The following is a 23,327-nucleotide window of genomic DNA, read 5'->3' as shown; positions in this document are numbered from 1 at the left end:
ACATTATCTGACTTCTCTGGGCTGCAGGGAGTTCACCCTACCCTCTGCTGCTCGTTCTGAGACTTGGCCCGCCTTGTGGAATGAATGCGGATGGGAAGGCGCCAGGAGCCGGGGTTCACCTTGGCCGGGCTGTTGGCAAGTTTATAGGCTCCTCTCCCCTCCCCTCTCCTCTTTGTCTTTCCTCGCAAAGCGTCCCAGGCCTTTTCTTTGCCCTTGCAGGCTGCCCCACCCCATTCCCATGTTCACTGGAGTTCATTCCTCTTCTCCGAACTTATTGCAGCTTTCCCTGGCTCCTCTGCAGGGAATAGTCTAGGGCAGACACCCTGTGGCTTTGGGCCAACAGAATGTGATTGTACAGCTCCTCTCCAGAGAGTGCCCTGAATTGGGGTGGCATTTGTGGATCTCATCTCTAGTCTTGCATCCTTCACCATAAGTGTGCTGGGCATCTACTCTGTGACAGAACAAAGCTCCATAGTTATAGTACTCTGAGCCAGTGTCTTGGTAAACCTTCTCTCCCCTGGCCAGCTGACCCTCCATCTGCAAGTCTGTTTGTCTCCCTTCTAAAGGATAGTAGAGAATTGTACAAAGGGAATTGACTTTGGGGAGGCAGAGCAGTGTTCAGAGTCTGGCTATGAATTTTTTCATCTGGGTGAGCTTGGCCATGTGACCTATTCTGTCATCTGTAAAATGGGGATAAGAATGTTCACCTCTCAGAGTTTGGTATTATGTGAAGCAATGTGTGTAAAGCATGCATCTTTTATTTATTTATTTATTAGTTCTAATTAGTTATATATGACATTAGAAAGCTCTTTGATTCATTGTACACAAATGGAGCAGAATTTTTCATTCTCTAGTTGTGCATTAGAGTCACAACATTCATGCAATTATACACTACCTAGGGTAATGATGTCCGTCTCATTCCGCCATTAAAGCATGCATCTTGATACATGGAATGATTATCAATCGATTGCCAGGTTAATTGACAGACCTCTTTTGATGGTGGTGATTGAGTCTCTTGACTCTTGAACATAGTAGGAGTGCATGTTTTAAAGAAAATAAGCAACCAGTGAGGTTTGGATCCTTTCCTTGAGCAGATTCAGTAGTTTAGAGTCTGCTGCCCAGGAATGTATGTATTTTATTGGGAGGCTCACGGGGGAGTGCTGCCGCCCAGCGTTGTCTTGAGGAGCGCTCCCTGAGGGGTGTCATTGTAGCCTTGCATTTTATGACCAGGTAGAGTTAAGTGCCATGGGAATCTTTAGGACTCTCACAGCTCACCTTCCTCTCCAGGTTGTTCATTAAAGCAGAAGGAGCTGCACGGTGGACCCTTTCCTGTGGAGAGAAACGTCTATTTATGCCTATGCACATCTGGCCTTGACTGGCATTGTGCATATGAGCACTTTGTGTTTGGGGAGGGAGGTCTTAGAACAGGTCTGGAAGCCCAGAAAACTCTGGTCAGGATTCAGCTTTGTCCCAGTTTAGGCTGGATAAAACCCAGCCTCCTTTACCTTTGGATCTTTGGTTGGTGCATGCAAGGGCTCATTTTTTGTAACAGAAAGTCTTGGGCACCTAAACACATCTTTTCTCTTTAGCCTTTCAGTGCCCCCAAAAGTTAAGGGTCTGACCTTTGGATTAGACTTTCCTGAGGTTTCCTGATTGTTTTTGCATTTGCATGTATGTGTTGTTATTATATTGTGCTTACATGTGGTCTGATGCTGCAAAACCACCCCTCCCAGTTCTGGGCATAACTAACTCACTCCCAGGCTTGAAGTTCCATGTGGCTGAATCAAAATGAAACTGATTCTTAAATCAAGTCTCCCAATTTCATTTGGTTTCCTGTAAGTAACAGGGACCCTGCCCTAGGACTTGCTGCTCTTTTTGGCAGCACTGTTGGAAAGGACCCTGGGCAGGTCACAGAAAACTAGAATGTCTGAGCTGAGGGACGCTTTAATACAGAAATCAGCTGGGAATTCCCTCATTTAAGATGGAGAAACTGAGATCCAGAGAGGGCGAGAAACTGTCCAAGCTCTCAATGGCTGGGTAGTGAGAGAACTAGCATTTCTTCCTTAGTGTTCCAAGCCCTGCTCTTTTTCTCTTCTAAGGTCCACCTGTCTGTCCTCCCTAAATGTAACTTCTCTGAACCTCAGTTATTTCATTCTTTAAATGGGTCTCATTAATCCCTCCCTGCTTACCTCTCTGGGTTGTTAAAGTTTTTTGTTTTTAAATCATGAAGCACTGCACAAAGTAAGGGAGTCTTAAAGATAGTAAGTTAGCCAGTTTCTTCCTGTCCTGGGCCCCTTTACAGCCACATACCATTGATACACTATCACAAGTGAGAATGGGCCCAGGGAGATTAGGCAGTTGCCCTTTGTCGCGTAGCGGGTCTGTCTGACTGCTGTGCTTTCTCTGGTTCTCCAGGCCATCTCTGTGTTGGCACCAAGGATATAAAGATGCTACTTTTGGTTGACTAACTGGTTGGGACATGCACCCCATCTTAGGGAGATTGGTAGGAATGCCAGGAGTCTGTCCTGAGTTCTCAAAGAAAGGTACAGTCAGTGCCATAAGAGTCTAGCGGGGCAGGAGAGGGAGAGAGCCTGTGAGGACTAGTGCAGCCAGGGAGAGCTTCCTGGAGGAAGCAGCACTTCCAGGCTGGATGGCTGAACTGTGGTTAATGAAGAACACAGTGAGTGAGTTCAGAGGCTGTTGGGAAGAGGGCCTATGAGGAACCCCATAAGCCATGTTGACTGTACTCTCCCCAGAGGAGAGCACCAGCTCCTGATTATGTCCTTATAGCAAACAGATTATTGGTGGGAAGGGAAGTGGTTAGAGGGATATTTACCTAGATCAATATCATATCTTATGTTTTAAATTGCTTGTCTTATAATGCACATTTTAAGTTTATCTTTGATTTTTGCTTCTTTGAATCTGGATTTAGAAAGGATTTCGTTCTAAAGTTTTAATATTCTCATGATTTTACAGTTTGCTTCAAAATACATCTATATTTGTTATAATGTAAAAATTATGTGACCCTAGAGATTGCTTAAAAGAAATATAAACTCTCTGAGGCTTGTTTCTGTTGAAGGGAAATGAGTTTTAAGGACTTAGAGGTGCTTGGAGGAACTGGGCAGCAGGGGGTCTGGCCTGGAGCCCCAGGAGTTGAGGCAGCTCTGTCTTTGCTTTTGCTCCCTTATCATCAGACACCCCGTGATCACGTGATCTCACTGGTCCGGTGTCTAAAGGTAACCAAGCCAGTCTCGTGTCCCACTTCTGAGTTCCTGGCAGGGGCTGACAGCCCAGCCCAGCGTCTGGATTTGTCCCAGAAGCTGGGTCTCCACCCCTGTTTCATCAGCCGAGGTCATGGAGGAACAGACACAGCAGGGTAAACATGGCCACCGAGACCTGCCATGTGGGAGGGGAGCATTTGTCAGAGAAGAAGGGTGGGGCCTGGACAGCCCCACAAGGTCCATGGAGCTCCTCTCTGCAGGGCATCTTCCTGGTTCCCCGGAGGGGCACTGTGCCCATTCTGTTGTGTACCTCCCTAGTTCAGAGCAGGGGTGTAGATGAATCCCAGTTTGGAGAACTGAGACTTAGAAGTAAAAGGTGGACTGGGTTACAGTGCTAGGAGGGTGCAGCAAGACTTAGAGGGCTTGAATGCCAGGCAGGCTTAGAGACTTTTGCTGGGCAGTGGGAACCAGCAAACTCAGTCATGTCACCCAAGAAATGGATGAGGCTGGCTCAGGGCCACAGCGGCACTGGGGCTCAGCCCTATAGAAGACATATGCTCAGTGAAAGATGCAGTTGCTGTCCTTAGCTTACAGTCTTCTGGTGAGGACAGACCAGAGCTGGGAAATACAGCAGGATTGTGCCTTATGCTCTCTTTAAACTTTGGTCCCAGGTCCTTATCTCTTCACCAGCCAGCCTCCCTCTCCAGGACATCTTGTCTACACCCCTGGTTCAGTCACCTCCCGACTGCCTAAGCCCTCTTTGGTGTCCCCTTTCCAGAGATGGTCCCTCCCTGTACCCCATTGCACAAGCTGGAAGCCTCACACCACCACTCGCGCCTCTTGCCCGGGTCTCAGTTCTACCTTGGAGCACCTCTGCAGTCAGCCGCCTTTTCTATGTCCCATCCCTCGTCCACCGCCTGCCATCTCCTGGAACAAGGCGGCGGCCTCCTCATTGGTCTGACTTCTTTTATCCCAGTCAGTTTCTGCAGTAGCTCTGCACCGCTCTCCTTGGCAGCACACATTATAGATGTGTATGTATTTTACTAAACTTCAAGTTTTTGATAGATTTTTAGTTCCAAGAGGCTAGAATCTAATCTCACTGTCGTGTTCCCAGCATTTTCTATTTGAATTTTTGGTAGTGCTGGGGATGGAACCCAGGCGTTATATGGTGCTTTGCCGTAGCACCATAGTAGATTCTTAGAAAGTATTGTTTGAATAACAAATAAGTAAAAGAAAAAAGCTAAAAAGGAGTACGCATAGGAAACAATGGTGTGGGGGAGCCCAGATGGAGGCAGTTGCTTAAGCAAAGGCTCTGAGGCTGAAAGACCCTGAAGTACACGTGACACGGTAAAGGAGGGCAGAGGGGCAGAAGCCTAGTGATGAGCAAATGGAAGAGTGACGGCAGATGAGTTTGGGAAGGTGGGCGGGGCCGGTCATAGGTAAACTTGTAGGCCCTGCTAGGGAATTTGGATTTTACGTCCTTATTCAGGCAAGTAACATAATCCAGTGTGTGGAGGCTACATTGGAGGGGGCAGGAGAAGACCCAAGCAGTCTAAGGCAGTTGTTCAGGGAAGAGATGGGGGTAGTGTAGATGGGGTTGTGATTGGTGGAGGAGAAGAGAAGTAGTGGACAGATTATAGAATGTTGCTTTTTTTTTTTTTTTGGATCAAGGATTGAGCCCCCGGCATTTAACTATTGAGCCACACCTCCAACCCTTTTTATTTTTTATTTTGAGACAAGGTCTTGCTGAGTTGCTTAGGGCCTTGCTAAATTGCTGAGGCTGGCCTTGAAACTGATCCTCCTGTCTCCACCTCTAGAGCCACTGGCATTATAGGTGTGTGCCACTGCCTTCGGCTCATAGAAGTAATAACACCAAGATTTGCTGGTAGAATACATGTGGGGAATGGTTCCCAAATTTCTTTCTTCCTGTCCTTTTTTTGGTGCAGAGGATCCTACCCCACAGCCCTTGGCATGCTAGGTTAAGTGCTCTACCACTGAGCTTCATTACTATCCTGGTTCCCAAATCTCTCATGGAAGAGTACCATGTTCTAAGAAGGGAAAATCTGGGAGGGGACCCAGGTTTGGGAGAAAGAATTCTGTGTGTACATCTTATGGGTCTTGAGACAACCAGGTGAAATATCAAGAAAGCAGTTGGAGATGAGAGTCTGGAGCTCAAATCACACCACCAGCCAGTTTGGCAGGTCACTGGTGCCACATAATAAATGCCACAGCTTGTAGTGCCACTGTCCCCTGGATATTGGGCGCTATCACTGCTGTTGCCACCGGCATTAAAATGAATCTTCCAACTATCTCTGCTTCTGATTCAGAGTCTGCAGTGAGGGCCTCTGATTAGTTGAGCCTAGGTGCAAGGGAGGCTGGGAAGCAAGAGTTTGATCTTTTCAGCTTTTGGAGGAGGCAAGGTCTTCTAAGATTTTTGCAGCAAATAATTCCTCAGCCATGGGAAGGAGGTTCAGAGGCGGGACTAGCAAAGATGACAGTGTCTTTGGGGGTTGAATTCAGGGCTTCTCTACCACTGAGCCACATCCCTGGCCCTTTTTATTTTTTGAGACAGGGTCTTGCTAAGTTGCCCAGGTCAGCCTCACACTTGCCATCTTCCTGCCTCAGCCTTGTGATTACTGGCTTTACAGGAGTGTGCCACCGTGCCCGATGTCTTTGCCAGGGGTTTGCCAGCTTGTGGGGTGTCTGGGAATCTGCCTTTAAACCAGCCTCCCAGGAGGTCCCAGGCAAGGGAGGTGAGCCACACACTGTGCCTTGTGTTGGCTGATGTCAAAGCTGTGGAAATGGAGACGATCACCTGGGAGGAATGAAGAGGGCCCAGGCTCAAGCTCTGGAAGCCCTGGCGTAGAGAGGTGGGGCAGAGGCGTTGGCGAAGGAGACTCGGAAGGAGCTGCCAGGCAGGAAGGAAATCAAGAGAGTGCAGCGCCTTGAGGTCAGGTGTCCCAGGTGTCCTGCTGCCTGCATGCTCCCAGGTAAAACAAGAAAATGACAGATATGACCCCTAGCTTTGGCAACATGGAGGTCGTTGGTCGCCTGCCTGGACTGGTTCGTGGAGGACAGATGAGAGATCAGAGAATGAAAGCAAAGTCTTGGGGTGGAGCTAGGGACCTGGGCCAAGAGGGTTTTCCAGCTGAGCTTGGAACTCCACTCAGCTGAGCTCAGGGTTTGAATTCCTATTGGCTGTGTGACCTCGGGAAAATAACTTAACTTTTCTGAATCTCAGTTTCCTGTCCCAGCTGCCACTGCATGGGCCTAAGGGTCTTCCAGAGTCATCAACCTTGAGCCAGAATCTCAAAATCTCCTCTTGTCACCACATTTCAGTCTTCTTGAGTTCTTACTTCCTTGCCTGCTGTCAATCTATTGCTGGCCACTGAGGTGACACAGGAAGAGCTGGGGACAGAAACTGGAACTTTAGGTGGGAGGAGAAGGAAAGTGCTTTCCCCAAAGGCAATTCAGTCATAGAGTTCTTTTTTTTAAATTTATTTTTTCATTAATTTTTTTATATATGATAGTGGAATGCATTACAATTCATATTACACATAGCACAATTTTTCATATCTCTGGTTGTATACAAAATATATTCACACCAATTCATGCCTTCATACATGTACTTTGGATAATGATGTCCATCATATTCCACCATCATTTCTAACCCCATACCCCTCCATTCCCCTCCCTCTCCTTTGCTCTATCTAGAGTTCCTCTAATCTTCCCATGCTCCCCCTCCCTACCCCAGAATGAATCAGCCTCCTTATTATCAGAGAAAACATTCAGCATTTGGTTTTTTGGGATTGGCTTACTTCACTTAGCATTATCTTCTCCAACTCCATCCATTTACTTGCAAGTGCCATGATTTTATTCTCTTTTATTGCTGAGTAATATTCCATTGTGTATATATGCCACATTTTTTAATCCATTCATCTGCTGAAGGGTATCTAGGTTGGTTCCACAGTTTACCTATTGTGAGTTGTGCTGCTATAAACATTGATGTGGCTGTGTTCCTGTAGTATGCTGTTTTCAAGTCCTTTGGGTATAGACCGAGGAGAGGGATAGCTGGGTCAAATGGTGGTTCCATTCCCAGTTTTCCAAGGAATCGCCATACTGCTTTCCATATTGGCTGCACCAATTTGCAGTCCCACCAGCAATGTATGAGTGTGCCTTTTTCCCCACATCCTCGCCAGTACTTATTGTTGTTTGTCTTCATAATAGCTGCCATTCTGACTGGAGTGAGATGAAATCTTAGAGCAGTTTTGATTTGCATTTCTGTAATTGCTAGAGATGATGTGCAATTTTTCATATATTTCTTAATTGATTGTATATCCTCTTCTGAGAAGTGTCTGTTCAGGTCCTTGGCCCATTTATTGATTGGGTTATTTGTTTTTTTTTGTTGTTGTTGTTGTTTTTTTGGTGTTTAGCTTTCTGAGTTCTTTATATACCCTAGAGATTAGTGCTCTATCTGATGTGTGAGGGGTAAAAATTTGCTCCCCAGATGCAGGCTCTCTATTCACCTCACAGATTGTTTCTTTTGTTGAGAAGAAACTTTTTAGTTTAAATCCATCCCATTTATTGATTTTTGATATTAATTCTTGTGCTATAGGAGTCTTATTTAGGAAGCTGGGGTCTAATCCGACATGATGGAGAATAGGGCCTACTTTTTCTTCTATTAGAACCAGGGTCTCTGGTTTAATTCCTAGGTCCTTGATCCACTTTGAGTTGAGTTTTTTGCTTGGTGAGAGATAGGGATCTAATTTCATTTTGTTGCGTATGGATTTCCGGTTTTCCCAGCACCATTTGTTGAAGAGGCTATCTTCTCTCCAATGTATGTTTTTGGTGCCTTTGTCTAATGTAAGATAACTGTAATTTTGTGGGTTAGTCAGTCATGGAGTTCTTAGGCAGATTTTTGAGAAGGTCCCTTCAGTGGGCCAAAGTGCATGAGTCAGTGAGACCCCCGAGGCACAGTGAGCTAGTGGCTCCTCAGACCCTAGGGCAGGCCCCGGGGACCCTGAGGAGACCCTGAGTTGCCTCCTGTGGTTAGGTCACCAGAGGTGCTTTGGAAAGCTTGGGGGCTGACCTAGGAATAGCTGCTCAAGGTTCACTTATCTGAGCTGGTTGTAGGCCTTGGTGGAGTTTTGATGTACCTCAGACGCCTTATCTCCACCCCGACCTGCAGAATAATCCTGGGATGAGGCCTGGGCAAGTGGGTGGCTCAGAAAGTCCCCAGGTGACCCCGATGAGCAGCTGGGTGAAAGCATCAGCGGTGAGATATTGCGTGCCCATGTAAGATTGGTAACCCATTAAACCATATTTACAGAACAGCTGCCCTGTACAAAACCAGCTTCAGAGGGCAGGAGATCACCAGGCAAGGTCCCCATCTGGTAAGAGGGTTCTACTAGGGAAAAGAAGATTGACAGCCCACAGCACACAGGGAGGGGCATGGCTGAATTCTGTGGCTAGAGACTGGTAACTGAAGTCAGACAGTGCAGGGTTTGAACTGCTATTGTGACCTCAGGCAAATCACTTAACCTTTCTGAATCTCAGTTTCTCCATATGTGAGTTAGAAATGGTGAAAACTTTGTTATGTGTTTGTTTGAGGGTTTTCCATATAAAGCATCTATCATATACCTGGCATATAACAGGTACTTAATGATTCTTTAAAATCCCTTTTTACTAAAACATAAGTAAACCTAAACACAGGTCAGGAACTATACAGAGAAAAGGGAAGATAATTATAACAGGGGTGAGGCAATTTCCACGAGTGAGCACTAAAATTGTCCAGGTGGTCCTGGCAGAAGAATCTGCATGTCTTGGGATATTGGGGAATGAAAAGCTGAACTGGTTTTGAATGAGACTGGATCTTCCCTCAGCTCTGCCCTTTGCCCTCTCCCATCTGTTGGCTTCTTCATCAAACATTTGCTGAGAGCTAACCCAGAGGTCCCCAGCTGCACATTGCAATCCTCTGGGCTGCTGCTTTTAGATGTTTTTTTTTTTTTTTCCCCCCTGTGGTACTGGAAATGGAACCCAGAGCCTCACACATGCTAGGCAAGCGCTCTACCACTGAGTTTTCTATTTATCCAGCCGTTTTTGGTTTTTGTTTTGAGGCAGGATCTCCCATATTGCCCAGGCTGGACTTGAACTTTCAATTCTCTTGCCTCAGAGTAGCTGAGATTACAGGTGTGCACCACCATGCTTGACTTTTTAGGTAAATTTCTTAAAAATTGAGATAAAATTCATCTAATATAAAATTTACCTTGTAACCATTTTAAAACATGCAATTTAGTGTTCTTTATTCTATTCACAATGCCACACAATCATCACCACTGTCTGGTTCCAGAATGCTTCCATCACCCCCTTTAGGAACCATGCAGTCCTCCTTCCCCTCCCCCAGCCCCTGCTACTTTCTGCCCCTGTGGATTTGCCTGTTTTGGACATTTCATATAAATGGGCTACTATATGTGGCCTTCTGTGTCTGAATTCTTTCAGTCAGCATAATGTTTTCCAAGTTCATCCATGTGGTCTGTTGCTTTTAAAAATGGGACTCACAAATACACCAGGCAGATTGTAAGCATTTTCTGGTCATGAACGCATATGCTCCCACAGGAGGACACTTTTAAGACACGGAAGGGTGAGGTAGCCTAGTTGGCAGGGTACCAGATGGGACGTAGGTGCCCTGGAAGTTATTCATTGACATCTGAAGTTCGCAGGCTCCATATTTGTTTTTGCTAAATCTGGCAACTACTAGCAGTAAGTAGCAGGGCCAGGTTTTGGACTTGGGCCGTTGGCCCTGGAGCTGTGCTTTGCTGGTCACTCCACTGGCGATGCCTGGCTCCTGCCCCGCCAGGGCCTCCAGCTTAACAGGTCCCAGTGAGGCCCTGGCATCCTCCCCCCAACCCCAGCACTCCAGGTGATTCCCTGGGGCAGCCCGGGACAGAGAAGGCACCTGCTGGGCAGGAATAGCTGCTCTGGAGCCCTTCTATGTGCTGTGCACTTGGACAGGTACTGAGATGCCTACTGATCTCGGTCCTGTGGGATCACTCTCGTTGTCCCATTTGACAGGGAGAAACAGGCTCAGAGAAGCTTAGTCACTTGCCTCAGGTCATACAGATAAGAGTATTGGGACCAGAATTTGGACTCAGAGCAGTGTGGGCTGGAAGCTGGAGTTCTGAAACCCTGCTGCCTTTTCTCTGTTCCCAGAAGGTCTTGCTAATATTCATCCATTTAAATGCTCATTCATTCTACAAATGTTTACGTACACCCCTGTCTTGAACCCTGTGTTGGGTGCTACAGACCCCAAGCCGGATTGGGCAATCCTACCCTTTTAGAGTTTTCAGCCCCACTGAGCTTGGGCGTGTGGTAAATAGGACTTTGAGTGCTCTGATAAAGACCAAAAGCAGCCAGGTACAGAGGTGCAGCCTGTTATCCTAGTGACTTGGGAGGCTGAGGCAGGAGGGTCCCAAGTTTGAGGCCAGCCTGGGCAATTTAGCAAGACCCTGTCTCAAAATAAAAAAAAAAAAAACGGCTGGGAGTGAAGCTCAGTGGTAGACTGCCCCTGGATTTCGTCCCTAGTACCCAAAAGAAAAATCCTGTAGCAGGCGCAGGATGGCATGAAGAGAGGTGGTTGTGTTGTGATGAGAGGCCACGGTAAGCTGAGTCAGGAAAGATGAAGTGTTAACTGGACAAAGGGAAAAGAGGCCCCCCCAGGCAAAGGGAGCTGAGTGAGCAGAGGTCTGGTGGCTGGACCCGTTGTTGGCACAGTGAGGAAACTGCCAGGAGTTCCAGAGGCTGGTGTGGAAGGACAGTGGTGAAGAGAGAGCAAGGCCAGGGTACGGGGGGCTGGTCCTGGCCAACAAGGGAGACCAGCGGGCACGAGGTGCTGGACCCTCTGCTGCTCTGTCTGAACCGGCCGCCAGGCGCTTTCCCCAGGCTGGGAGGACTTCAGGGCTCGCGGCCAGAGGTCAGGGGGAATCTCCGGGAATCTTGAGCGAAGTTCTTGCTCTCTTAGCTCATCCCTGCCGAGCAGTCTCCTGAGGAAAATCCCAGCCAGGAAACTTGGGGTTTGCAGAGGCCCCGGCACAGCCGAGGGTGTGGCTCCCTTCCTGCAGCCCCTTCCTCTCCCCTTCCCACCGCCTGCGCCGGGCAGCAGCCAGGCTGAGTTGGCCAGGCTGGACAGGGGCCCAGACTGGGAACGGTCTGCAGAGGCCCCACCGAGGGGCGCACGGCCAGGCACGGGCTCCAGCAGCGCAGGAAGGAAAACAGCGAGAGGCCGAGCGATCCTGAAATAATAAATGTCAGAGCTGGCAGGAGTCTTCCCTGCCACCGCCCAGCCTCTTCATACCGCCGAGAAGTTTCGAGGAGTCTAGAAGTCGGAGGCCCAGGCAGGGAAGGAGACTGGGCATGGTCACCCCACTGGGGATGGGGCAGAACTGGGGTGGCCCCAGGTCCTGGCTCCTAGGCTTGGCCCTGTGGCCGGCCACCCATGGGCCATGCCAGGCGGGCTGGGCCAGGTCACCTCTGTAAGGAGAGGCAGAGGGGCAGCTGGGAAGAGCCCTCCTGTCCTCCAGCGCCTCCTTCTGTCTGCCCCAGCCGAAGCTCTGGTGCTGTCCTGGTGCTGTCCAGGTGGGCGCCATCTGCAGATTCCACTCCAGCCACCATTAGAGCGGCCTCACAGGGCACGAGGAACCTCAGCTCTGAGTCCCAGAAAGCCAACTGCGGTACAGAAAGAAGGAATTACCCAGAGGCACACGGAGGGGCTAATGGCTGAGACAAGCTCCTTGCTCCCACCACCTCCCAGTACAGGGCTCTTTGAGGCCTTGCGCAGTCTGGGAGCCATTCCCCTAAAGCACTTCTGTACCCCTTTGTAGAGAAAAGATTGTTATCTTCGCAGCAGTCCTTGTGGAGATGACTGGGGCTCAGAGGGGGGTTTTGCTGTAGTGTGGTAGTTAGGGAGGGCTCTGGAGGCCAGGGCTCTGCACTTCCTCAAGCCTGCTGCATGACCTTGAACGGGTTGCTGGGCCTACCCCAGCCTGCTTTCCTTCTCTGTAAAGCAGGGAGATAATGACTGCTTCACGAGGCTGTTGGAGGGATAGCTAGACAGTGACTACACAGTGCCTGCCCCAAAGCCCACGCGCAGGAAGTGGGGCAGCGGGCGCACTTCATGTTAGTGATAGACTCGCCCTGGGAGCTTGGAATCCGAGTCCTTTCTGTTGGGTAATCTGCTTCGGCCAGGGCCAACCTGTGTTCCCCAGTCAACCTGTTGTGCCCTGGGGACGGGACTGCACTCCCTGTCTCCTGCCTGGTCATGAGTCTACAGCTGAGCCCAGAGCTGAGTTTTCTACCATGCGAATCTGTCAGTCACTCCTCTTGTTCGGCGTCCTTCACTTGTAGGATAAAACCTCAGGGTTTGGTTCAAAGCACGGTCCCTGGGGGCCAGGCTGCCTGGGCACATGCCCTACTTCCCTGGGCCTTGGTTTTCTCATCTGTGAAACTCTTGGGGTTTCTGAAAAGATGATATAAAAGCGCAGAGTGGGTCCAGTGCTGGGGGTAAAGCGGACACCAGCTCGCGTGCACTTCGTCCGCTGTCCCAGCCGGTCGTCTCCGGGGCCACTTGGCTCTGGTCATTACTGCGCACATCCCGCTGGCCTCCTAAGGCTCAGCTCCTGCAGGCCTCTGGCTGCTGTCCAGCTGTTCTGAGGGCTTCTGTCCTGGGGACTTGGCCCCTGCTCCCATGTGCCCCCTTCCCTGTCCTGCTGTACTCCACCAGTGTTGCCTCTATTTTCCTCAGCACTGAAGAAGCATCTCTTCACCTTCCGGGAGCGCGCTGCTCCGGGCTTCTCTGCCGCCCCAGGTCTGCCAAGGCCCCCTCCAACCTTAGCACGCTGCTCGTCTGCATTCTCTCTTCCCTAGCACCCACAGGGCCCACAGGACAGCCAGGCACTCTGCATGTGTGCACCTACTATGTGCCCATGTCTCTGTTCAAGGCTTTACCCCTGGGCCTCACTAAGATGGAGGGGCAGATCTGCAGATTTGAGATTCTGTGCTTGACAGATGTTAAGGGGCCCTGGGTCACCTCGAAGGAACGGAGCTGAGGCAGGTTGCCCTGGAGGATGGGATGCTTGCAAAGACTTCCCGTCTCACCCAGGAGGGGCCCTGTGGGGCTCCCTGTCTTCTCTGGCTCTGGGGGTTGGGTGAGTGTGAAGATAAGAGTGTGACACCCACAGAGCGGCTTATGCTTCCGTGGGTGTGGCCACGAACACCCCCAGTTTCCATGAGGCCCCTTCAGTGGGCGTGACTGCAGCTGCAGCGACTGACTGTGGTGTCCATCCTGCAGGTGGGAGGTGGGAGTATGCAGCCCCGAGCAGCTGGCACTCACCCGGGGTCGTGGAGCTAGGAGGGGGACTAGGCCTGCACTGCTCATCTGTGCTCTTCCTGCATGTGTCCCCTGCAGTTGGGCTTTGTGGCTGCCTTTAGCCAGCAGGTCAGTCAGCAGCTGCTGCCTGGCCCTTCCCCCTCCCCTGGAGGAGCTGTTGTCCTGGGCCCTGGGCCCTCTGGCCTCCCTTAGACCAAATTTTCCCAAGCCCACTTTTCCATCCCCTGGCTCCTGTTGACAGAGCCCATCCGTGGATAGAAAGGGGACCCGTCCACTATACGGTACTAAGGTTGCAAAGCGAGGGTCACATAACTTCATGCAGACCTTCCCAGCTGTCCTGAGTATGAGACCCCTTTGTCTGTTTTTGTTTTTGTCTTGGGTACTGGGGTGCTTTACCACTGACTGCATCCCTAGTTCTTTTTATTTTTTTATTTTGAGAAAGGGTAAGTTGCTTAGAGCCTCTAAGTTGCCTGGGCTGACCTCCAACTCTCAATCCTCCTGCCTCAGTCTTCTGTATTGCAGGTGGGCACTACTGGATTTGGTCCCTTTGTCCTGTTTTATTAATTTTTGTTGTAGAAGATATTTTTAATTATTATTTTTTAATATCTTTATTCGTTTACTTTTATGTGGTGCTGAGGATTGAACCCAGGGCCTCACGCATGCGAGGCAAGTCCTCTACCACTGAGCCACAACCCCAGCCCTGTAGAAGTTTTTAAACATACATAAAAGCCTCAACATTATCAATACTTTGTCAATCTTTTTTTTTTAAAGAGAGAGAATTTTTTAATATTTATTTTTTTTTTTAGTTTTCGGCGGACACAACATCTTTGTTTGTATGTGGTGCTGAGGATCGAACCCGGGCCACACGCATGCCAGGCGAGCGTGCTACTGCTTGAGCCACATCCCCAGCCCAATACTTTGTCAATCTTATATTTTCACCCCCTAGCTCCCACTATTTACTTTCATAGAGAATTCAAATTATTCGCAGAAAGAGAAGTGGAGGGTGAAGCCCATTTCCTCATCGCCCCAGCTGCTTCCCTGACTCTCATCTTATTTTGAAGCAAATCCCAAGCCTTAGATTGGTGCTGTTCTTCAGGAGTTCAACAGGTGTCTCTAAACAGTGAGGGCTTCTTTGTTTATAGACCATTATTGTTCTCAAAACATTAATAATAATCCCTACATCATTAGTCATAAGCTTTCAAATTTCTAGTTGTCTTATTATTATAACTTCTTTCATTGTTGTTGTTTTTTAAAAAACAGGATTCAGATAAGGTTCATGCTTGTCATGTGTTTTGGTTGGTTGGTTGGTAGGTAACCAGTGAGCCACATACCAGCCCTATTTTCTTTTTTATTTTGAGATAGGGACTCACTAGGGCTGGCCTCCAACTCTTGATCTTCCTGCCTCAGCCTCCCAAGCCGCTGGGGTTATAGGCATGTGCCACGGTGCCTGGCTGCATTGTCACTTGTTGATGTGTCTTTTAAGTCTCAAATTCCCCCTCCTCCATCATTTTTTGGTTTTGTGGGGCTTTGTTTGTTTGTTGCAATTCGCTGGTTAGAGAGACCAGGCGGCCTGCAGTTTCACAGTCTGGTTGAGCTGTTGCTGCCTCCCAGGTGTGTTTAACAAGTCTCTCCACCTGCACTTCCTGTAAATTAGTAACTGGATCTAGAAATAAGAAGCCTCATTTTTTTTTTTTTTTGCACTGCATGTATTATTTACTAAATGTCTTAAGTGTAACTTGGTTTGCTCGTTGGTCACACTTAATATGTAGCACACATGACTTAATCTTCTCTGTGGACATCAGTCAAAGATGAAAGGAGCCGGGTCCCCACCTCACAGGAGAGCTTTCACACATTGGCATTTCACTGACTTCCCCGGCGGTTGTACTGCTGGTATTGATTGATGGAGAAGTATGGGAAATGGCACAGCTAGCATGGATTCAAGAATGCTTTTAAGGTGTCCTGTGTCTTATTGATCATAACAGCTGCATGCATTTTTGGACTGTGGTTAAATAAATATGCGATATCCTTTTCTATTTTTCCTTCTTTCCAGATCTTTGCCACTGAACATGAGGCTTTTAAAAAATTGGCCTATGATGCTCATGAGAAATGTGGCTTCAAAGGGCCCTGGACTCCAGGGTCTGGACTGAGGCTGAGGAGCTAGGGAGTTGGAGTCTAACTCTTTGGGTCTCAGGTCTACCTCTTGCTGTGTGAGCTCAGGCAACTTTCTTTACCTCGCTGAGCCTCACTGACTGATCAGCCAAATGTAGACAGAAATGATGACTGCCTCCTTGGGTTGCTATGAGTCTTAAATGGTGGGTGTCAAACTTCCTTACAAACTGGAAAATCTTATTTAGGTTTTAGTTGTATCCTTCCTTAGTTTATTTGCATTTCCAGTGAGACCTGGGGCAAGGAACTCATCTTAACCTTTGTTTTGCAGTCTGTAAAAGTCTGTGACATGAGAAGATCGTGTTGGATTATCTCTATTCTTATAAGGTCTCTCGAGGGGTATCATAATGTTCCAAAAGCAAAGATAAAAAAAATTTTCATTTCCTATACTAGTTCTGGTGTAGTTGGTAGAGGCTACCTGGAGAACCTTCTTAGCAGGATGATAAACCAAACCCAGGGTCACAGGGAAAAAGACTGTGATTGATTATTGATGGCTGTCATTGTCACGGGAGATGGCAAAGTGGTGCCTGTGCCCTATGTTACAATGGTCCAAAGGAGTGAATGTCTAATGGTGAAAACTTAATCTGCATCTCCCAAGGCCTTAGCACTAGTTGCTCTGCTCCCTTGGCTGAGTTGCCATGGTAACCACAGCTGGCTCTGAGAAACCACAGGAATGAAGAATGGGTCCTATTGATGCGTCCTGACCCAGGAGTGGGGCATGCAGAAGGCCCTCCAGGCAGGGCAGCTGGGCATGGCCTAGTGCTGCCATCTGTGGTCTTTTGCCTGTTGAGAGCACAAACCAAAGAGCCAGAGCCTGGTGTGTGTGTGTGCGTGTGTGTGTGTGCGTGCGTGCATGCGTGTGTGCGTGCATTGGTTGATGGAGTGAGGGTACAAAGGGCAGTGCCAGCAGCTGGAATTCAGGTTGTGTCTTGGGCCAGCCAGGCTAGGCTGCCCAAAGGACTCCAGAGGGCTTTCCAAGTTCAGACATGTCCCTTACGCTCTGCATTCACCCATCTTTGCCCAGCGCCTGCTCAGGTTTTTGCCCAGCCCTTGACTCAGCCTTGAAAGAAACCTGGTGGCCGTCGGTTTACTCCAGACTCTCTCGCACTGCAAGTTGGGGCGCTCACTCCTTCCAGGGTAGCTTTTACTTCCTTGAGAACATTCTCTGAGCTGGTTCTGTCTCCCTAACTTCTACCTCTCAGTCCTGGAAGCCTCTCCAGAGCCAACCTGAACTTCTGACTTTTTTCCTTTTCTATTCTGCAGGAGAGCCTCTGGAGGTAGTGTTCGTAGCCGGCTCAGCACTGCCAGGTGGTGGAGTTGGGATTGAGGTTCAGAGGCAATCAGGCAATCAGGTCCCAGGATCAAAGAAGCCGTGCCCCCTAACCTTTGTGGGGTGGCTAGCTGTGGAAAGAACATTGGTCCTGGGTTTGGCAGGTGCTGGGTTTAAATGGTGAGTCTGCCGCTGTTTATCTCTGTGTGACCTAAACAGCTGCCTTCTTCTAGCACTTTCATTGGTGGGTGGGCATGGCCAGGAGAGTGACCGGTAAGATGCGTGGCTCAGAGCAGTGTCTTGGGACCGGTAACCTCCTGCACTCAGTGGCACCCTCTGCACCAGTGATCCCACATCTTGCTGGAGAGGATCACTGGAGTTTGGGCGCTATGTTTTATTAGCTCAAGGCAAGTTGAGTAATTCCTAAACCAAATTCAATTTTGAAATAGAGAACATTTTTAGCTATCAAATGATAGATCTCCCCACCAGCCTGACCTGTGTCGAAACTATTCTCACCCCATTTCCTGAGTGGGGAAGCTGAGGTCTAGAGAGGTCCCCTGACAGCTACCTGATGGAGCTGCAGTGCCAATAACCTGGGTAGTTGGGGCCAGCTCCATATTTCTAGCAGTGGTGATGCCCAGCGTCCCTGCCAAGTGGAACTGGGACACCATTTTGAGAACCACTGGCTGTCGGGGGTTCCATGGCCCCACCTGAATCCGGAGGAGGCTGATTTATCCCCCCTAATTTGCCACTCTCGGGTGTGGGCGATGAGAGCTGTCTCCACGGAGCAGTGCACAAGCCACTGGAGACACACTCTGCCTTCCAAAGGCCTGGCCCTGCACGGCTCCGTGTTTGCAGACGACCCTCTCAGGGCTTCTGTGAATTGGGCAGAAAATAGATTTCTTCCCCCTTATTTTTTTTTTTTAATATTTATTTATTTTAGTTTTAGGTGGACACAGTATCTTCATTTTATTTATATGTGGTGCTGAGGATCGAACCCAGTGCTTCACACATGCTAGGCGAGCGCTCTACCCCTGAGCCACAACCACAGCCCCATTATTGTTTTATTTTTAAAAAACATTTTAAAGAAGAGAACTGACTATCCAGAGATCCTTGGGGGAGGGGCTGGAACTAGAATCTCAACCCCTTTAAGGAGCCCCCCTGGAGTTCTGGAAACCCCTCTGCTTTTCCCCAAATACCTTCCCTTTCCCCAGGCTACTGATGGAATTTCCTCCCTAAAACTATATTGTCTTAGCGCAGATCTTTTTTTTTTTTTTTTTGGTGTTGGGGATTGAAACCAGGGGTACTCTATCACTGAGCTACATCCTCAGCCCTTTTTATTTAAAAAATTTTTTTTACCTTTGTTTCATTTATTTATCTTTATTTGGTGCTGAGGATTGAACCTAGGGCCTCACACATGGTAGGTGAACCTCTACCACTGAGCCACAACCCCAGCCCTTTTTATTTTTTTTTTAAGAGAGAGAATTTTAATATTTATTTTTTAGTTTTCGGCGGACACAACATCTTTGTTTGTATGTGGTGCTGAGGATCGAACCTGGGCCGCACGCATGCCAGGCGAGCGCGCTACCGCTTGAGCCACATCCCCAGCCCAGCCCTTTTTATTTTTAAGACAGCGTCCACTAAATTACCCAGGCTGGCCTCAAGCTTGTGATCCTCCTGCCTCAGCCTCCCCAGTAGCTGGTACTACAGGTGTGTGCCCTGGTGCCCAGCTTGCTTGCCCATTCTTTCCAGAGCAATCCCCCTTCTTTAGAGGTTACCAACAGCCCCCCACTCTGCCTCCCAGTGCAGTCTCCCTCTTTTCTGCTTGTCCAGTGCCCTAAAGTCAAGTTTAAGGGAAGACTGGGCCCCACTTCCCCTGTGCTCCCAGGAACCGTGTGCAGCTCCACTGTAGCCCCGGTCACGTCTCGCTGTCAGTGTCTGTTCCCTTGGCTTCCTCCCCTGACAGCGAGACCAGCCTGGGTGTGAGCACAGAGCCAGGCACTCTGTAGCCAGGTGAATGAATGAAGAATGAATGAACAAACTGAACCTGGGTTGTGGAGAACAGTAGGGAGGGGCTGGGGCTGTAGCTCAGTGGTAGAGCACTTGCCTAGAACCTGTGAGGCACTGGGTTCGATCCCCATGCACCACATTAAATATAAAAAAAAAAAAAGGTATTGTGTCCATCTCCAACTAATAATTTTTAAAAACCCCCCACAACAGTAGCAACAGCAGCAGTGTCTCGCGGGAACCATTCCTTATCTGTGTCTGTCAAGGGCATCAAGAAAGGTTCCTGAGTGAATAAGCCTGCCTGTACCAGATCTAGATAGGTTCAACCACAAGTGACAGAATACCTGGTAGATGTAAGGGTGGCTTAAGTAAGAAAGACATTTATTTTGCTTTCACATAAAAGAAGTCCACAGATAGGTAGTCCAGGCCCGCGAGGCCAGCCTCTCAAACACCAAGAGCAAAGCTTCTATTTTGTTGCCTCACCATCCACAACAAATGGCTTCAAACTCCTGGTCCAAGATGGCTGCCTGGGCTCCAGACATCACAAGTGCATTAGGGCCCAGAAGAGAGGGGTGACAGAGGTACCACTCCATTCCTTTGTTTTTATTTATATATTTTTTAAATAGGCTTCATCTTTTAGAGCAGTTTTAGGATCATAGTGAAATTTTACAGAAAGTCAGAGTTCCCATATATACCCAGCTCCTCCACCCTCAACACGTCCTTTCCAGCAGTCATTCACTTAGGTAAACATTTCCTGAGCCTCTTCTGTGTGTTAAGCACAAGGATCTACCCTCTAGGGATTTCCCTAAATCTCTGGAAACTGTTTACATCTTTAACCTGCTGCTGTCTTTTGGAGTGATGTCATAACTCCTTAAATCAACCACTTTTTGGCTTTCCAAGTTTCAAGGTGGGGACCAAGGACAACCTGCTAGAGGTCACCCAGCATCCGGCCAGGGTGGGGCTTCAAAATCAGACACCCCTCCCCACCTTCCCCAGAGGCTTTGCACAAGCCAGAAGCCTCCAGGGAACACTCCATACAGCCTCCAAGTCCGCCCTGTGCTCATCTAGTCTCTGGAGATACCATCCCAATGCCTCTTGCCACACTGAAGTAGGTCTTCGGAAATCAAACTGATCCCATTTCATCCACTGGACAAAGAGCAGGGGCTGGCGTCAGCGTGGGGCCATGGCATAAGATGGGGCACCACACAGGGTGCCCGGAAACCCAGCTCTGCCTCCGCCCCCGCGACTCTGGGTGAGCCCTCTCTATTGGCCTCAGTTTCCCTGTCTGTGGCCCTGACTTTCTGTGCTTTCCAAGTCAACTGTCGTGCACGAGGGTTTCGTGAAGTTGCAGCTTCCCGTCCTGTTGAAGGCGGGCAGTCTGGAAGTTTCCCATCTGGGATGCGCATGCCTTGGGCTGTGGTCTGCTTCACCCTCACGTCCTCTGGCCCAGGTTGCACAGTCACTCTGCATCCCTGGGCTCTGGGGTTGTCATCTCCCCAGTGCTCCCCAGTGGGAATGGAATGACCCAGGTCCTGAATGTGTCCAGCGCCCACTGTCCACCCAGGGTGTCCTGGGGCCTCTTTCTCCTGGTGCTCACATGACTGTTACTTGAGCCTGGGATTAGGGAACAAATGTTCCCCCGTCTGTCTTTCAGAAGTGCTGGGCTGTCCACATTCTTCCTCTGGTCTTTTGCTAAGCCTTCTGTACACATTTGTCAAATCATGGATCCTCCCAGCAACTCCGAGAACCTGTAGTGTCAGCCCCATTTTACAGACAAGGCGCTTAAGGCTTGGACAAGATAATCTTGACTCTAGATTGAGTCAAGATTCAAACCCAGGCCTAGTACCCACTGGGCCACTCACCTTCGAACCTTTGACTCGCTGTTTACTTGACTGGCGTTGGGTTGGGAGAGAACTGTGGTCTTCCTAGGGTCATGTGGCTGGCCGGTGCCTTCTGTGTGGTCCGGTGGAAGAGGGTGGTCTGTTTATGTTTGGTGGGGGTGCAGGGAAGCCCTAGGGAGGGGTTTGGAGGGTAGGATGGTGGAGTTGGGTGTTCCTGAGGAAAGCACCCTCTCCTGGTCAGCATGCTGACCCTCATTCCACATTTGCTTCCAGGTCCTGGAAGGAGACCAAGCCATCCTGCAGAGAATAAAGAAGGCTGTGCGGGCCATCCACAGCTCTGGCCTGGGTGAGCGAGCCTGCCTAGGCCCCTGGGGCTCAACCGCCCAGCCTCCAGCAAGCTCTTGAGCTCCCGTCCTCCTCTGCAGGCCACGTGGAGAACGAGGAGCAGTACCGAGAGGCCGTGGAGTCCCTGGGTAACAGTCACCTGTCTCAGAACAGCCACGAACTGTCCACGGGTTTTCTGAACTTGGCCGTGTTCACCCGTGAGGTGGCCGCACTCTTCAAGAACCTGGTGAGGCCCTGCTCCTTCCTCACCAGCCCTCAGCCCAGGGTAAATCCAGAGGTGGGAAGAAGCTGACCAGGAAAGAGTCAGTCCCTCCTCTGGTTTGCCCTTGGCCTCTGACCCCTGACCCCTCCTGCTCACCCAGCTTTGGCACACACCTCCTTTCTCTGTAGCTTCCCGCCCAGCTCTTCTCTGTTCTCTCTTTCTCTCCACCCAGGGGCAGAGAGGTCTCATGGCGGGGAAGAGCCCCATGCAAGGGAGGGGTCCCTGGGAGCTTTGGGTCAGGGAAGGACAGGCTCCAGGTTCCTGTCTCTATCACCACTGCCACCTCTCTTCCCACACTGTGTCCTCTGCCTCCCCAGTCGCTTCTGCTTCATCTTCAAATCCTCGAACTAGTCCTCAGCCCCTGCACGAGGCCCAGCAGCCTCTGGTTCCTTCCCGAAGGCCTCTAGGGTAAGGCCCCTGGTCCTTTAAGTTCCTGCTTGAAGCCACCCCATGAGACCAGCCCGCTTCTTAGTGAGTGAGGTCCTTTGATCCCGGCATGGTTCTGTCGCCTGGCGTTACTGTTGTCCCCACTTTACAGACTAGGACTGGGCTGGGCAGCTTGCCCGAGGTGCCTGCTGGGTCTGAAGCCAGGCTGTCTGGCTGCCGCCTAAGCCCCGCCCTGTGCTGCCCCCAGGAAAGCCTCCCCTCCCTGCCGGCTCCTGGCCCTGGTCATCTGCTCCAGTCCTGCCCCACGTCCTTCCTGGCTTGCAGGGGCTAGGTCACCTCCAAGAGGCAGGTGCCCTGTGGTCAAGCACCTGGCCTTGGGCTCAGCTCTGGCTCGGAAACCCTGCTCTGCTGCTCGCATGTCCCATGTCACCTAATCTGCCTGAGCCCCAGGTCTCTCATCTGTAAAATGGGATGACAGTGACAGCCACCTCAAAGTGGTAGTGAGGATGGAGCAGGTTCCACGGCAAGCTGGCACTCAGTGGCTGGTGGCCAGCATGTCAACTGTCATGATCAAATCTCTGCATAGAGGGTCTCGCACAGAGCCCTTGACCGTGTCCTCTGCCTTCACCTCACCTCTCCTCTCCAATTCGGCTTCCCTGAGTGTCTGCATCTGGCTGGGCATTGTCCTAGGGGCCGGTGGCACAGGAAGGAGTCAGACACTGCCTCTGAGAGCCATGATCTTTCCCTCTGGGGAGATGAGAGCTGAGGCAAGGGATGGTGGGGAGCAGCAGCAGTGGGTCAGCCTAGTGGGGAAGGGCGGGCAGCCCCGGGCGGTCCACAGAGGCCTCCTGGAAGAGCAGGACTGCACCCCAAAAGCTGGGCTAAAACATCAGACAGGTTTCTTTGGGTTGCCAAATACAGACACCAATTCAAAGTAGGTTAATTCTTAAGCAGGGAACTCACTGCCCCTGGGAAGGGGAGTCCATGCAGCTGGCTTTAGGCTTTGTCCCTTTCTCTGGTGTCTCTGTCTCTGCCCAGTAGATAAGACGACCCCACGGCCCAGGATCAGCAGAAGGATAGCCTTCCCCTGGCCCAGGGTGGTGTCCTGATCCGGTCGCTGTAGCCCAGGACGGTGCTCTGGTCAGACTGGCTCTGTCACCCCGTCTGATTGCAGGGAGAGGGTTTCCCGTAGGAAGGGGAGATGCAGAGTCCCCCACAGGCCACGGAGAGTCAGGGGAGGTATGGGGTGGGCAGGCCCTTGGCAAGGAGCAGGGAGGAGTCTGGCTGTGGGACGTCCTGGAGCAGGAGGCGGGGTGGGGGTGCTGACCTGACACCCCTGTGACCCCCTCTGCCCTCCATCCCTGTTTCCTGCACCCGTGGCTGCCCTTTCCTGGCCACGCTTCATTGTGCTCTGAGCCCTTGGGCCAGGGCAGGAGTCACCCAAGGT

General features: G+C 50.2%; 1 protein-coding gene across 3 annotated transcripts in view; it reads left to right on the top strand.

The window, feature by feature from the left end:
* Positions 1 to 23,327, top strand: part of Asap3 (ArfGAP with SH3 domain, ankyrin repeat and PH domain 3) — a 43,495-nt gene that overhangs the window by 637 nt on the left and 19,531 nt on the right. For all 3 annotated transcript variants that reach the window (XM_027937423.3, XM_071617479.1, XM_071617478.1), the window contains exons 2-3: positions 21,160 to 21,232; positions 21,312 to 21,457. In XM_027937423.3, coding sequence (XP_027793224.2) covers positions 21,160 to 21,232; positions 21,312 to 21,457 — 219 coding nt within the window. The remainder of the gene's footprint in view (positions 1 to 21,159; positions 21,233 to 21,311; positions 21,458 to 23,327) is intronic.

The sequence above is a fragment of the Marmota flaviventris genome, chromosome 10, assembly GCF_047511675.1.
Source record: "Marmota flaviventris isolate mMarFla1 chromosome 10, mMarFla1.hap1, whole genome shotgun sequence".
Lineage (NCBI taxonomy): Eukaryota > Metazoa > Chordata > Mammalia > Rodentia > Sciuridae > Marmota > Marmota flaviventris.
Note: the sequence above shows the minus strand (reverse complement) of the source record. Positions and strands in the feature narration are given on the sequence as shown.